At 48.2% G+C, this 12,076-nt stretch overlaps 1 protein-coding gene across 2 annotated transcripts in view; it reads left to right on the top strand.

Annotated features, from left to right (window-relative positions):
• The window catches only part of LOC309880067 (hexokinase-1), a 31,678-nt gene extending 20,200 nt beyond the window's left edge, over positions 1–11,478 (top strand). For both annotated transcript variants that reach the window (XM_082764534.1, XM_082764535.1), the window contains exons 10-18: positions 678–982; positions 1,420–1,568; positions 1,671–1,790; positions 2,813–2,908; positions 3,881–3,980; positions 5,704–5,887; positions 7,912–8,067; positions 8,673–8,906; positions 9,636–11,478. In XM_082764534.1, coding sequence (XP_082620660.1) covers positions 678–982; positions 1,420–1,568; positions 1,671–1,790; positions 2,813–2,908; positions 3,881–3,980; positions 5,704–5,887; positions 7,912–8,067; positions 8,673–8,906; positions 9,636–9,780 — 1,489 coding nt within the window. In that variant the 3' untranslated portion in view covers positions 9,781–11,478. The remainder of the gene's footprint in view (positions 1–677; positions 983–1,419; positions 1,569–1,670; positions 1,791–2,812; positions 2,909–3,880; positions 3,981–5,703; positions 5,888–7,911; positions 8,068–8,672; positions 8,907–9,635) is intronic.
• The last annotated feature ends 598 nt before the right edge of the window (positions 11,479–12,076 follow it).

Below are 12,076 nucleotides of genomic sequence, written 5' to 3'. Positions count from 1 at the left end.
TAGCACGTGCACACACACATACGAGAGAGAAAAACACAACAAAACAACCCAAACCCTGGAGTACTTGGGTGCCAGTGAAATGATTCTGCCTCGTCTTGGGGCTGGCAGGGAGGACTGGGTGTTGTTTATGGGGAAATCTCTGAAAGAACAAAACCACGTAGCATTTATTTTTCAGTTTGCCACTATTTTGTTAAAAAAAAAAACAAAAAACAAAAACCATGTTCGCTAATTAAGGAAAAACATAGCATATGGGAAGCAAAAACCATTTCCAAGAATGCCATTTTGACTAGCTTTTCTAGATGGTCGGTTCTGGGGTGTGTTAAGATAACACGTGGGCAATTTTTATTTCTGAACCGTTTCCCCACACCATCTAAAGGGCAACTGAGGACCCTCAGAGGGGATTGGAGCAGTGCCAGAGCCAGGGCGTTTCTTCCATCCGTGGTTGGGTTCAGGGGATGAGACTCTCAGTGGTCTGCCCTGTTTTTTGCTGCCTTTTCTTAGGAATTTAGGCGAAAAGAGGGTGTAAAGAAGAGCTGCTCTTCCCTGGCAGTTTCCCTGCTTGGGAGGCCGTAGCTCAGGCTGCTGAGGCTCCTTGCTCCCCTCGCAGTCAGTCAGTGAGGTTTTGGGGGCTGTAGGGGAGGCGAGGCAGCTGGTGGACGTGCAGCCTCTCCCTGCAGGTACGCTCGGCGCTTGCACAAAACCACCCGGCGCCTGGTGCCCGACTCGGACGTGCGGTTCCTGCTGTCGGAGAGCGGCAGCGGGAAGGGGGCGGCGATGGTGACGGCGGTGGCGTACCGGCTGTCGGAGCAGCACCGGCTGATCGACGAGACGCTGGCTGAGTTCAAGCTCACCCACGAACAGCTGCTGCAGGTGAAGAAGAGGATGAGGACGGAGATGGAAGCGGGCCTGAAGAAGAAGAGTCACGAGACTGCCAAAGTGAAGATGCTGCCCACCTTCGTCCGCAGCACGCCGGATGGGACAGGTACAGAGCTGATCTGGTGCGATCTCCAGAGCTGTGCTAAGGAGAAAAATCCCAGCTCTGGGCAGGGCAGACACTCCAGCCCAATTTCAGTGCCTCTGGGTGCAAACAAGCTGTGGCCCACGGGGAGAAGACCACAGCTAGGCTAACCACCCAAACTCACCTGAACCCTGCCCACACAACCTGGGCAGTTCTTTGTGTTTCGTGGTGGTCAGCTAACTGGGAAACTTTCTCACAGTGAAAACAAAGAGCAGTTCTGTTGCGTCCTCTTTCCCTCATTGATTTAAGCAAACAAACAAACAAAAAACAACCCAAAACAGCAACAACACAAAAGGAAACAAAAACACACACACACACACAAAAAGTCTGGAATAATTAGAGCAGCACCTAATATCTTCACCTGATGGATTCTTTAAATGCACACATGTATTCTTTTACAGAGAACGGTGATTTTCTGGCACTTGACCTTGGAGGGACAAACTTTAGAGTTTTGCTGGTGAAAATTCGCAGTGGTAAAAGGAGAACAGTAGAAATGCACAACAAGATCTATGCAATTCCTATAGAGGTGATGCAGGGAACGGGAGAAGAGGTGAATATCTGTGCTTCTCTTCTGCAGCACTGCTGCTTTTTAAATACTTTTTTAAGAGTAGTGGAATGTACAGCTTCAAACACATGACTTTTCTCTTTAAAGCTGTTTGATCACATCGTTACCTGCATTTCTGACTTCCTGGATTATATGGGAATAAAAGGTGCACGGCTTCCTCTCGGCTTCACATTTTCCTTCCCTTGCAAGCAGACCAGTCTAGATGCTGTAAGTTCATTACTATTTTTTAAATCTGCTTTTGTGCTTAGGCTAGGTTGCATTGCTCTGCCTTCATATCACCTACCCGACACTTACAGGCAGGTTGTGTGAGGGGAGGTTTCATGCTCTGACCCTGACCAGTACAGCTTGTCCTATAAACAGCTCCTTTAAAGGTAGTAATGCAAGTGCTGTTTAGTCTGTGGCTGTGACGGATGAGAGCATTTACACTTTCCGTGGTGGTGATAGGCCCTTTTTAATGTAATGTGTTTTTTTTTCCAATCATATAAACCTGCTGGACTGTGATACTGCCCTGGTTTCGTGAGTGATAAGCACAAGCTGGGTCTGTCCTTGCCTGCTGCCAGCGCCTGGTCCCAGGCTGATCTGGTTTTGCTGGATGGAGTGGATGAACCAGGAACTGGGGGAGCCTATAACATGTCCCTGTCAGCGTACCCTTGTTCTCTTGGCTCTCCTGTTTAACTCCTTCACTGCCACATATCTTCACCAACTCCATCTGTGCAGCTGATAATAATATCGTGTCTATTTAGCATTTTCTTTCTAGATAGGTATCTTTTCTTTCACACTTTTTATTTTTGAGTTTGTTGCATTGCTACAGTCTGGGCAATAGTGCTTCTCCTGGTGTGGCTTTTTAGTGAGCTGCATTTTCAAAAAAAAAAAAAGTTTCCTAGTCTCGAGCTATGGTATCTGATGTTTTGCATTTTTTTTTTAAATTTGTTTTTATTTTCTGTCTTTGGGCATGATGCAGAATGGTTCAGTCATTAGCAAGTGTTTCTGTCTTGAAAATCTGGAGACTAAGCGTGATTAGTTTTAGATGCAAATTTCAGAGATATAGATAGATTTCTTTTTATAAAGTCTTCTGTATAACTACACACTAAAGCATTTTAAATTTCAAGTGTAGATGCAAGGAAGTTATTAGATACAATTACTCAATGACGGTTCCTTAGAGGATTATAGGATTTGGGACATTTTGTAGTGCATCAAGAAAAGCATTAACCTATTTGCTTTCTTTTTAGGGTATCCTCCTCAACTGGACAAAAGGCTTCAAGGCTACAGACTGTGAGGGAGAAGACGTGGTGTATTTGCTTAGAGAAGGAATTAAAAGAAGAGAGGTGATTATTATTATTTTTCCTCCTTCCCCTTCTTTCTCCCCTGCAGTTTACAGACCTCGTGGGTCAGGCTGGCTCCCTCTTGTGGGGTTAGCGTGCCTCGAGGAAACAGGCTGGGCCTCCTGCCCCACACAGAAGGTGTTTGTCTTGCAGCAGGTCCAGATGCAGCAGCCCCTGATGGCTTGTGGCTGTACTGGCTCTGGTGCTGGCACGTAGCCCAGTCACAACCCAGAAGTAGGATGGTCTAGAGGGCATGCAGCAGAAATGGGAGAGGTCAGCCACCAAACTGAAATTGCTCCTCAAAATGAGCCATGCTGGAGATTTTTTTCTTCTTTTTATTTTATTTTTTTTTTCTCAGAATTTGCTGAATTTGGCAGACCTTTCCAAGCACTTTTCAAACCCTGTGGCAATTGTCGCTGCATTAGAGCATGCAGAAAGCAGGACTTCCCAACGTAGTGATTGTAAGGAGGCTTCTCAGTGCACCCCAAATGACAGTTCCCTCCTCACCCCCGGCGCTTGTTCTTGGAAAAGTCTTAAGCAGCTTAATTGGAACTTTCTAGGAAGGGAGGAAAAAGAGCCTGAGGAGAACTTAAGTTTAACAGAATTTTATCAGCAAATGTTGCTGTATTTGCTACTGCACAGCTATAGTACAGCATGGCAATAGCCCTTTGCCGTGTGCTTATATGCAAGATCTATTCTTAAATATGCCTAAGCCAAAGAGAACAGTCAGGAATATGCCTTCTGCTGCTGCCATGGTCTGTAGTAGGGAAAGCATGCAAGGAGCCTTAGCTGCCTGCTGGTACGCTAACTTCTGATCTCTGCAGAGGTAAATTCAGGCCAGTACTTCAAGCTACATGTATTTGTTCTTGGTGTGTTTTGACAGCGACCCTTTGTTGTGTTCCTTTTGTGTCCCCTTTGGTGTTCGGGGTGGCTCCAAACCCAGAGTTCTCACTGTTTTACTTTTCTCTTCCAAAGGAGTTTGACTTGGATGTGGTGGCTGTGGTGAACGATACGGTGGGCACAATGATGACTTGTGCTTATGAAGACCCCAACTGTGAAATTGGACTCATTGTGGGTATGTGTTAGAAATGCTTTGCAGTTGGCCTTTTTTTTTTTTTAATTAAACAGCATGCAGACACCCGTCTGTGTTCTCATGGAGCCATCCCTGTGCTTATCTAAAAATACAACTAGGGTGTCCAGAAGTGAAAGATTTGGAGATTAACAGTTATACCTTCAGAAACCAGCCATGTGAAGGAGTTGAGCAAAATTCAACAGCCAGCTTGGTTCTGTGCTTGATCATTTGAGATGTCCACAGGCTGTAGTGCTGAACAAATCCTGCCTGTTTTAACTGGGAAGACGCTGTGCTGCTTGGGAAGTGAGCAAACTTGAGCTCAGGTAGTTTTATCAGCTCCTGGAAGATTTGTTAGTTTAACCCATCAGCGTTTCCCTGCCTGGGTGTTCAGGTGACCCACAGCTTGCCTTGAGCATGTGGTCTCTCAGAATAAACTTGTAATGCAGAGCCACAGTTCTTGAATAGCATGCAATGGAAAGCTCTGATAGACAGAATCACAGAATCACAGAATCACAGAATTTTCTAGGTTGGAAGAGACCTCAAGATCATCGAGTCCAACCTCTGACCTAACGCTAACAGTCCCCACTAAACCATTTCCCACTAAACCATTTCTGTGAGCTTAAATAATGTTTCAAGTTGCAAAGTGACTTGTAGGAAAATGAAACACCACCAATTTCTCCTTCAGACAGTTGGAAAACGTCCAGGATGAGTCAGCACAGCACAGTGTGGGTAGGGAGCTGTGTCTGTGAGCTCCATGTTTTCGGTGAGAGTTCCCTGCAGGAAGGGCAGCGTGTCCTTGGGATGCTGATAGCATCCTCTGACTGTCTGCTGCAGCCCCGCCTCATTTGGTGGCCTGGGAACATCTGGGATAAGGAGAGCAAAAGCCCCAGGGCTTTAACAACTCCCTCTCCCCTGCTGGCTCACGTGATAGTTTCCTAGGCATCTTCAAGAAGTTTTGTGCCCCAGGTAATAGCAAATCTGCCTCTCTTTGCTAACAGAGCTCTGCTTCCTAAGGCTTAGTGTCCACGGAGCACTTGGTAATTACCACAGTCCTTAGGGTTCCCGTTTAGCAGAGTCAAACATGGCAGCATCTCAACGTGGAAGTTACTTGCCTCCCTGAAAAGCAATTGAAACAGCTGAATTTTGTGCATCATAAAAAAAAAAGCAAACAAGAACTAAAAAATGCCCTGCCATTAGCCAGCAAAATCCCTGGGTTTTTCTTTGCCTGATGCCTCAAATCTTCCTGAGGCTTCACTTCAACAGTTTTTCCCCTGAACTTTGAAGGTCTGTGGGCTTTGTGGAAGGTGACTCCTATCTTCAGAAACTTCAGAATTCATCTGGCTGCTTGCTGTGGTTTTGGGTTCAAAAACACGTGGAGTGTGCTGAAAATGCCATGCTGCCGGTCCCCCCGTAACATGGGACCCTCAGCCCAGCCAGCCTGGATGAGCCTCTGCTCCTCTGAGCCGTGCTGGGCAGTGTGCCACAGCTTCCCTATAATGCACTAATATTCCCCTTTAGTTTAGGATTATCAAAGAGTTTTTTTTTTGTTTTGTTTGTTTTTCCTTTGTGACTTTTGGAATTGACTTTATCATTCAGAAAAGCACCTTCAAGATCCACCAGAAGGTTTGGGGTCAGGACTGTTGTTCTTGCTCCAGTGTTGTTTTGTTTAAAAAAAAAAAAAGAAAAGTACAAAGCCCACAGGAATTTCACTATTTTCTCTTTTCAGGAACTGGCAGCAATGCCTGCTACATGGAAGAGATGAGAAACATAGAGATGGTGGATGGTGAGCAAGGACGGATGTGTGTGAACATGGAGTGGGGAGCGTTCGGGGATAATGGATGCCTGGACGATATCAGGACGATATATGACAAAGCGGTTGATGACTTTTCACTAAATGCTGGAAAGCAAAGGTACTGTGGGGTAAACGCTGTGCTAAGAGTAAGCCAGGCTGCCTCAAATGCTTTGAGAGAATTGGATTTCTCCCCTTCTCAGAAAGGAGGTTGAGTGGAAAATGAACGCAGCCCTTCTGCCCTGTGGGATTTCCCTCCTCTGTGCCTCTGGTTGCTTCTTGTTTTCTAGTTTCCCCAAGGACAAACATCCATGATCTTCTCTCTCTGCTTTCTCTTCTGTATGGGCAATGGATGTCTTCACCGTTGTCTGGCCGTTTTGCAGCCGTTCATTTAGCTACAGCCAAATTCCCCTGCCAGCCTTTTGGGTGGGCAGAGCTGTTGTGGCCACTGAGCATCTGCCCAGAGCTTGTTTGCAACAGGGTTTTTGGTGAGAACTTCAGGAGGATTTAAATTAGTAAAATCTCCTTTTTCTCATCCCGTGTTGTACTTCAAGGCTTAAGAAGGCTCGTCATTCCTATGCTCTTGGTCTCGGTTTAATCTCTTTTAGCTGAGTTCTCTTAGTTCGAGGGCTCTGCCTCTTGAAATCCTCAGCCTCGACCTGCAGGCATGGTTGGAGCTCGGAGCTGGTCACTGTAAAGCAGTTGCAGCCAGCTCTGACATCAGGCAATATTCTGGATGACATGCCATGGTAGAGGACCTGCCTTTCTTGGCCCTGGAGGATGGATCCCACTTTGGGAACCCAGCTCTGGGGTGAGCAAGTGCTTCCCTGCCCCCACGAAGAAAAAGCTGACAAGGAGATGGACCCAGCACAACGCTCCTGGGCTGAGGCTGCTGCATGCCCAGACTGCAATTTTTCATAATTCCTCTGCTTTGACGTGAGGGCAGTGGAGCTATTAAGAAAGTTGTGTGACTCCAGCAAATCTGCCTGGAAGCCTGGGGGACACAGGCAAGCTGGCAGCTCCCTTGGGAAGCTCTGTAGGGTTTAGGGCACAAACAGACACGGAGAGGCGGACGCTGAGCAAGCCTGATGTGGCGGCAGGGTTGGCATGGAGTAAGCAGCCAAAGGCAGAAGGGGAAACTGCCAAGGGTAATAATTTATTCCAGAAGAAGTTAGGCACTCGAGAGGGAAGGCGCTTGCTGGGTACAAGCCCGAGAGAGCTCATGGTATTAAATGGACTGCGTGGCTTGCTTCCAGGTGGCTGGTGCGCTGTGCTCAGCTCAGGCCAGGGCAGAAACCCTGCTCAGAGCTCCAGGAGGTGAAATAAAGGATGCGTGGCTGAATGAACTTTTCAATAAATGAGAAAGTGTTCAGCTCTCGTTGCTGAGGGCACAGCTCGGTCACGGACCACAGAATGCCCCTTTCAAAGCAGAATGGTGCTGGAGGGGAGGGGGGCGAAGCAGACTCCTGTTCTCAGCATGGGGCTGCCCCGTGCCAGCGCTGAGCACCCCTCGGTGCGTGCCAGGAAGAGATCTGCAGGTGGAAAATATCCCTCTCTCTAGCCTGGGGCAAGCCTGCCAGCGGAAAACTCGGGTTCTGTGTGCAAAGTGAGGTCAAGAGGGGGTTCAAAACACCCTGGTTCCTCCCTGTGGCTTTTGGGCTGTTATTTCCCTGCTGGGAACCAGGTGCTGGAGTTAACTGAAAAGCACAAACCAGCCCTGGTCCCCTGGCTCGCTCATTTACAGGTCAGTGATCCTGGGAACATGCTGAACATACCTCTTCACGTTCATTTATTTATTTTTAATTCCCACAGGGTGCTTTTCAGCACAGGACTCCCTTAAAAACTGCACTCCCAGTGCCTGTACCTTGTGGAGAGACCCTGGGGGTCTACCCTGGGGGAGAATGGTAGTGAGGAGTATGTGAGGTGTTTGTAGGAAGCAAACAGGGTTTGTTTGAAAACCTTGCAAGGTTTTCCACTGCTTTTTCTTGCCCAATTCTCCTCATAAATGGCCATTCTGTGTAAGTCAGTTTGCAGATTTCATGTCCCCAGCATGTGCAGGCAGGACATCTAGGTAATAAGCAGCTGCAGTGCCACTTCTGCAAGTATGAGCTGTGTCCTGAGCTGTGCTGCTGTCTTTCATTGCAGGTACGAGAAAATGATCAGTGGGATGTACCTGGGGGAAATAGTCCGCAATATTTTGATCGACTTCACCAAGCGGGGGTTCCTGTTCAGAGGCCAGATTTCAGAGACGTTGAAGACCAGGCATATCTTTGAAACCAAGTTCCTTTCACAAATCGAGAGGTAAGAGAGCACGGGAGGCTGTTCAGAGAGAAATACTGTGCTAAAGCTCACCTGGTGATGCTGCTGCTGACGGCTGGAGAGGACGGCTCCGTGCTCCAGAGATGATTTTGGTCTCATTGCGAGCCTGTACCTGTGCAGGCTCTTTAAAACACCAGAAATCAGGCTGTTTTCCTGTGCCTGTTCTGAGTGCCTAGCTGTTGTTGTGGGACTGAATGAATGCTAGCTGAATGCATACTTCTTTAGTGGATATTTCTGTGTCTTTATTGCTCAGACACTGTCTTAAAATCTGTTGAGTCTTTACGGGGGGAAAAAGCACAACAAAGTTTTCATTAAAAATGCGTTCCTGAAATGCACTCGGTATGAAAAGAGAAGGGGAAGCAACGCAGAGCTGTGCTCAGAGCCCCTCTGGCTTGCCTGTGCCCCCCTCCTGCTCTGCCCGAATTCGGCAGCAGCGCGGTGTCGGGGTGAGTGTGTTTGCATTCTCCGGGGTCTCTTGTACCAGCAGCCTGGGAGTGTGGCTGCAGCTCTCGATGCGGTGGGGGTCGTGCTGGAGGCTCAGCTGAGGAGGGCCTTGAATTGAACTCTGTGTTCCTCTGCTCCTGCAGCGACAGGTTAGCTTTGCTTCAGGTGCGAACCATCCTCCAGCAGCTGGGGCTCAACAGCACCTGCGACGACAGCATCATCGTCAAGACCGTGTGTGGAGCAGTGTCCAAGCGAGCGGCTCAGTTGTGCGGGGCTGGCATGGCTGCAGTTGTAGATAAAATTCGGGAGAACAGAGGATTAGAGCACCTGGAGATTACGGTTGGTGTGGATGGGACGCTGTACAAGCTACACCCACAGTGAGTGTTCACCTTTCTCTGTGGTTGTTTGCCCGTGACTTGTAACGTGTTGCTGCGTGTCCTTTTCCAGCCTGATCTCTTTTACTTGCTAGGGTAAGAGCCAGGGAAAAGAGATCTTAATCAGGGCTGCTCGGGCTTTCTAAAAGGTAATCAGAGGATCATGAAGGATTCAGGGGGCTGTGCCAAACTAAAGGCAACACAGCTTGCTGGGCAAGTTGGGAACCACACAGGAAGGGGAAAGATCTCTTGGCTATGCAGAGGTAGCGAGAGAACAGTGCTCGAATGCCTGGTGCCTCCTGGGAGGTGCCTCTTTGCCTGGTGCCTCTTGGGCAGATGTTTCTGTCCATCAGGCAGAGGAGGTGGGCTGCTGGAAAGCAGGGGCAGGTGAGGGCAGGAGTCTACAACAGCTGGCAACACAGGGAGGGGAGGACTAGTGCCTGTCTCCAGAGCATACAGAAGGAGGCAGGTAGGAAGATGGCCATGCACCATCTCGTCTTTTGCACTTTGCTGTGGCAGAAGAGATCCAGCTAACCCCACACAAAGAGAGAGCAAAGGACTGGGATGAAAGTATTTTGGCCCCTGCTCCTAGTGTGTAGTGTAGTAAAATGTTTCCAGCATTTTATTTCTCTCTGCTGTGAAAGGGGGAGCACTGCAAAGGCCCGTGGCACTGCTATGCTCTGTAGGTGCTGCAAGGCCTCCCTTGCCCACAGCCACCGTTTCCCTTCACAGCTTTTCGAGGATTATGCACCAAACAGTCAAAGACCTGGCACCCAAGTGCGACGTGACCTTCCTGCTTTCGGAAGACGGCAGTGGGAAAGGGGCAGCGCTCATCACGGCGGTGGGATGCAGGCTTCGTGATGCCGAGCAGAACTGAACTCCACAACCCCGGCCCTGATTCTGTCTTGTGAGCACTTTCTCATAAAGCAGCGACTGCGTAGTCTGAACTGGTAAATAAATAAATAAAACAGAACTCACTGCTTTATCGGGAAAAAAAAAATACAACTAATGACATAAAAAAGTATAGGATACAAGATAGAATGTGTGCTGTTAATACTATCTCCTGTTTATGGACCCCAATCTGCATGTTTCTTATTCACCTTGTTGGTACCTTCCCCATCTGTAGGTCATGGAAAAAATCAGTCTCTAATTTCTGCAGCTGTCAAAAATCAGTTGTTGTCTGAGATGAAATTGCCCCCAGTTGATGTGCGTTGAGAGCTGCTGTTGCATCGTACCAAGTGTGACCTTTGCAGCATCCCTGTTACGTGCACCGCCAGCACGCTGACCACCAAACCTGGGTGTTGAAGCTTTTAGTGAAAGGGAAGCAGCGGTTCCCTCCTGCATACCTACCTGCTGTTGTTTCGTTTAAAGCAATCGTGGAAAAATCGCGGTGTGTCGGCACTGTGCACGCACATAACTCTGTAGTGGGACTTGACAATGTGACTTACTTGCTTCCTCAATGCCTGTTTTGTCATGGTAAAATTAAAGTAAACGCCCTTGTCCCACGGATCTGGATCCACTGGTATTTCCCGTTGCTTTTGTGAATAGTGTTGTGTTACCGAGCAAAACCTGTAACATTTGGGCAAGAAATCCCTAACGAGTAAAACAGTGGTTGGTGATTGGGGTAATCCAAATCTCCAGACCTGGGAAATGGGTGGATTTATGGTCCCTAGGCAGGCTGTGCTGTATCCGTCTGTATAAGGGGTCGGATCAAAATTATTTCTTCTCTTGTTATTGGTTTAGATCAGGGCGCTGCAGCTGCCCTTCTACAGGATCTGCAGCAAAACAGTGTCACCTGGATGTGCACACCTCCGTCTCTTGCCTTAAATGGGTGTTTGCTTCCACACAGAGCTTTAATCTTTAATACTGTTAAGCAGCCACTCGAAACACAAACACTCAGCTAGAGTTAATGATCAGGAAGGACTATGAGGGCTCGAGTTGGATCTCGACGTTGAGGAGCTGGGTGCATAAACCAAACAAACCACACAGACAGAATCGGACCCAGCTTATCCCATGAACTAAAGCAGCAGCAGGGTTGGTATCGTGTACACGTGGTGTATTCCGCCCTCTGTCGAGCTGATGCCATTATTATACTCGTGTAGCAGTTGCATTACTTAAATCGAGAACCAGTTCGGAAGGCAAAAGGTAATTAACATTTGCAAGTCACGCCGCTCTCTGCAAAGAGGGAGACCCCACAGCAGTATTTAATTCCCGCTCTCCTACCGAAAATGAATTTGAGATCTCTGCATGGTTTTCCCTGCTCTCTTTCTTCTCCTGCAGGAAGTAGATGGAAATTTGCAGGCTACTCTTCTCTGTCCTCTTTCCACCCCCTAAGATTTGGATTGCCCTGCCTATGGATAACATTTCAATATGCATTATGGTGCACTGTGAGTGAATGTTGTAAAGTAACATGTGAGTCGCAAGCAGTCCTCGCAGCTTTACGTGTGTGTCTACCTGAAAAATTGCATGCCTAACTGGTTTTGCAAAGGTAGAGAGTCTTTTTACTTTGCACACTAGTAGCTCCGATACTAGTGTTACGTGGTATTTGTGGAAATATTAAACTTTTTTTGATGTGCGTTAACTGGTGTGCGGTGGTTCTTTCTGGAAGAGATTCTCTCGGCTGCTGGCGCAGTGCTTTGGGAAGAGCTATTGTGCAGGGAGAGCTGTGACCTAATCCCACCGGTGCCCGGGTTTTGTGTGTGTGTTTTTATTCCTGGGCGTTCGGGGTCAGATTCAAAGGGGGTGGGTTTTGTTTGACACCAAACCTTGCCTTTCCTAACGCAGCTCAGCTGCCCAAACCTTGGGGTGTGTGGAGCTGGTCTGCGTGCCTCTCATGCCCTGTTGTGCAGGGGAAACCGCAGTGCAGGGAGACTTCAGCCCACTGCACCAAAGCAAATGTGATTATGTTAGGCTTTGCCAGATGCTTTGATGGCTGCGTTACGAGAGCGGTGCTCCTGCAGGAGCCTGGCACACAGCAGCCACGTGCACGAAGAGCTGGCGCTTGCAGAAGCACGGCCTCAGGTGCTCCTGGGCTGCTGGGCTGCACGTCCTACATTGGAGTTGTGTATGAAGGCCCCTTCTGCATACACTACAGTTGGGATTCTCCCCTAGCCCATTTTATGTTACAGCTTGAGTAGTCGGACAGCCTCGATGCGCAGTTCTGACCCCAAACA

This window comes from Aythya marila (assembly GCF_965140915.1).
Source record: "Aythya marila genome assembly, chromosome: 7".
NCBI lineage: Eukaryota > Metazoa > Chordata > Aves > Anseriformes > Anatidae > Aythya > Aythya marila.
Note: the sequence above shows the minus strand (reverse complement) of the source record. Positions and strands in the feature narration are given on the sequence as shown.